At 36.0% G+C, this 1,956-nt stretch overlaps 1 protein-coding gene across 1 annotated transcript; it reads right to left on the reverse strand.

The window, feature by feature from the left end:
* Positions 1-26: 26 nt before the first annotated feature.
* On the reverse strand, positions 27-1,950 carry LOC117117509 (enoyl-CoA delta isomerase 1, mitochondrial-like; the record flags this gene model as incomplete). The annotated part of the gene is made up of 4 exons (XM_033261815.1): positions 1,905-1,950; positions 1,672-1,770; positions 1,160-1,241; positions 27-143 (listed from the first exon to the last, which is right to left on the reverse strand). Coding segments are annotated over exons 1-4 (313 nt in total), but the record flags the coding sequence as incomplete, so codon positions are not given.
* Between the last annotated feature and the right edge of the window lie 6 nt (positions 1,951-1,956).

Raw genomic sequence — 1,956 nt, forward strand, 5'->3', positions numbered from 1 at the left:
TTTTATACAAAGTCAATCGAACTCACCTGGTATTTTCAACCAGTTCACCATATGTTTCTTAGCAACATTCACCACTTCAGTGTCTTCAGCCAATACGTCCACGAGACCCTTTTCCAGTGCTTCGTTAGGATTATACAGTTTTCCTGATCAGTTTAAATAAAAGATCCTCCATCATCATCATTATCCTCTATTGAGGTTATGTTATATTTTTTTATGTTTGCCAATCTATATTCTGTCTGTTTGCTTATTAGCAGAATTACGCAAAATCTAACTAACGGATTGTCATAATATTAAGTGGACTGGTACAAAAAGAGGTGATTACATTTTGAAAAAGTGAAAATACCATAAGACAATCGTTGTGTCGATTGATTTTGAATGCCACGGAATACGCGAATGCGAAGTTTAAACCATGGATTGGCTTATTATTTTTTAATTAGTACTTAATGCTCCACAGTCCAGTGGTGGCGCCAGCGGGGTTAAGGGGTGGGGGGAATTTTCCTCTTCCGTCGTATAGGCCCGGACCCCCTGTCGTCTGACGCACAACTAGGTCGTCGGATATTACAAATAATAATAATCTAATTATTATTATTAATAACCTATCCAAATCATACATTTCGTCGCTCACATCACTAACTAACACAATTAAATTCAATTGTGTTAGTTCGTGAAATCAAAAATGCGCGTCAAAATACGCGCTGTTGTCGTTAAGGACTTTTTGTGTGGTAAAGAATACAAAATTGCTTGACGACCAATACGCGCTCGTTTTGACGCGCTACTGTGATTTCACGAACTAACACAATACTTTGATTGTGTTAGTTCGTGATGTAAAAATCAGTACACTCTTTAATGTACTGAAGTATCTATTAGTATTTACATGAATTGCATACTCGCAGCAATTTACTTTCTATTAGAAACTGCTAGTCTAATTATTATTATTATTAATAACCTATCCAAATAACGTTATTTTGACTGCCAATTCCCAATATTGTGGTCTATTGGACCATATTAAGCCATAAAATCTCTCCCGGTAAACCCTACAAGGGAGTTTTCATTCCGGGCCGTCGACCGAGGCTTCGTTGGCCCCTTGGTTGAGACCCCCTCTGTCGGACAGGTCGGACCCCTCTTTTGGCGCCACTGCCATAGCCGCTGACAAAATTACCTAGTTGCAAAGCCTTCTCTGTTTCTCTGTGCCCAATTGTATTATTCATTGTATCTTTCAACCAGAATGCTGCTATAATACCCTGAAATATACAAATTAATGATTTAAGTACAATCTGTTGAATTGAACTAATAGAATAACTAATGCAATAAACATTTAATTAACGACAACATTTATTCTTGAAATCTTATATTTGGCTGTTTAAAAAAAAATAATTTTCTTCATGCTTTTTGGATGTAAATTTTGAAGTTTTAGCTTTAGAAGCTTTGGTCTCTAAAATAATAAAGAGAAAAGGCATTTGTTAATTTGGGACCACAGAAAGTTGTCTGTAATTGGGGAAGGTGGTCTTTAATTGGAGGGTCTTCAATTAGAGGGAGACCTTTAATTAAAGATTAAACATTGAGTTTACTCAATATTTAATATGGATCAGGATTTACCTAACATCAATTCTACATATACATTCAAAACCAGATGAAATTATTTCAAAGTAATGATGTAAAACATAGGCCTACCAATAAAGTTTCGTTGAGACCAATGGTGTACCTCCCGGAAGCCATTACTCTGAAATCACATGACATTGCCATAAGGCAGCCAGCACCCGGACTATGCCCCTGAAAAAAAAAAATTAATTCATTTTTTTTTCATATTGTACTTTTTATTGATTCATTTCATTAAGTTAGTAATCTATCCATTCATTCGAATAAATACGTCGGTAGAGCAAAGACAAACGTCGTTACACGCTTACATTAATGGCTGCCATGGTAACAAGACGTGAGCCATATAGCCTCAACCACATG

Source organism: Anneissia japonica, unplaced genomic scaffold, assembly GCF_011630105.1.
Source record: "Anneissia japonica isolate Jap-2015-1 unplaced genomic scaffold, ASM1163010v1 scaffold254892_len1956_cov171_single, whole genome shotgun sequence".
In the NCBI taxonomy this organism is placed as follows: domain Eukaryota; kingdom Metazoa; phylum Echinodermata; class Crinoidea; order Comatulida; family Comatulidae; genus Anneissia; species Anneissia japonica.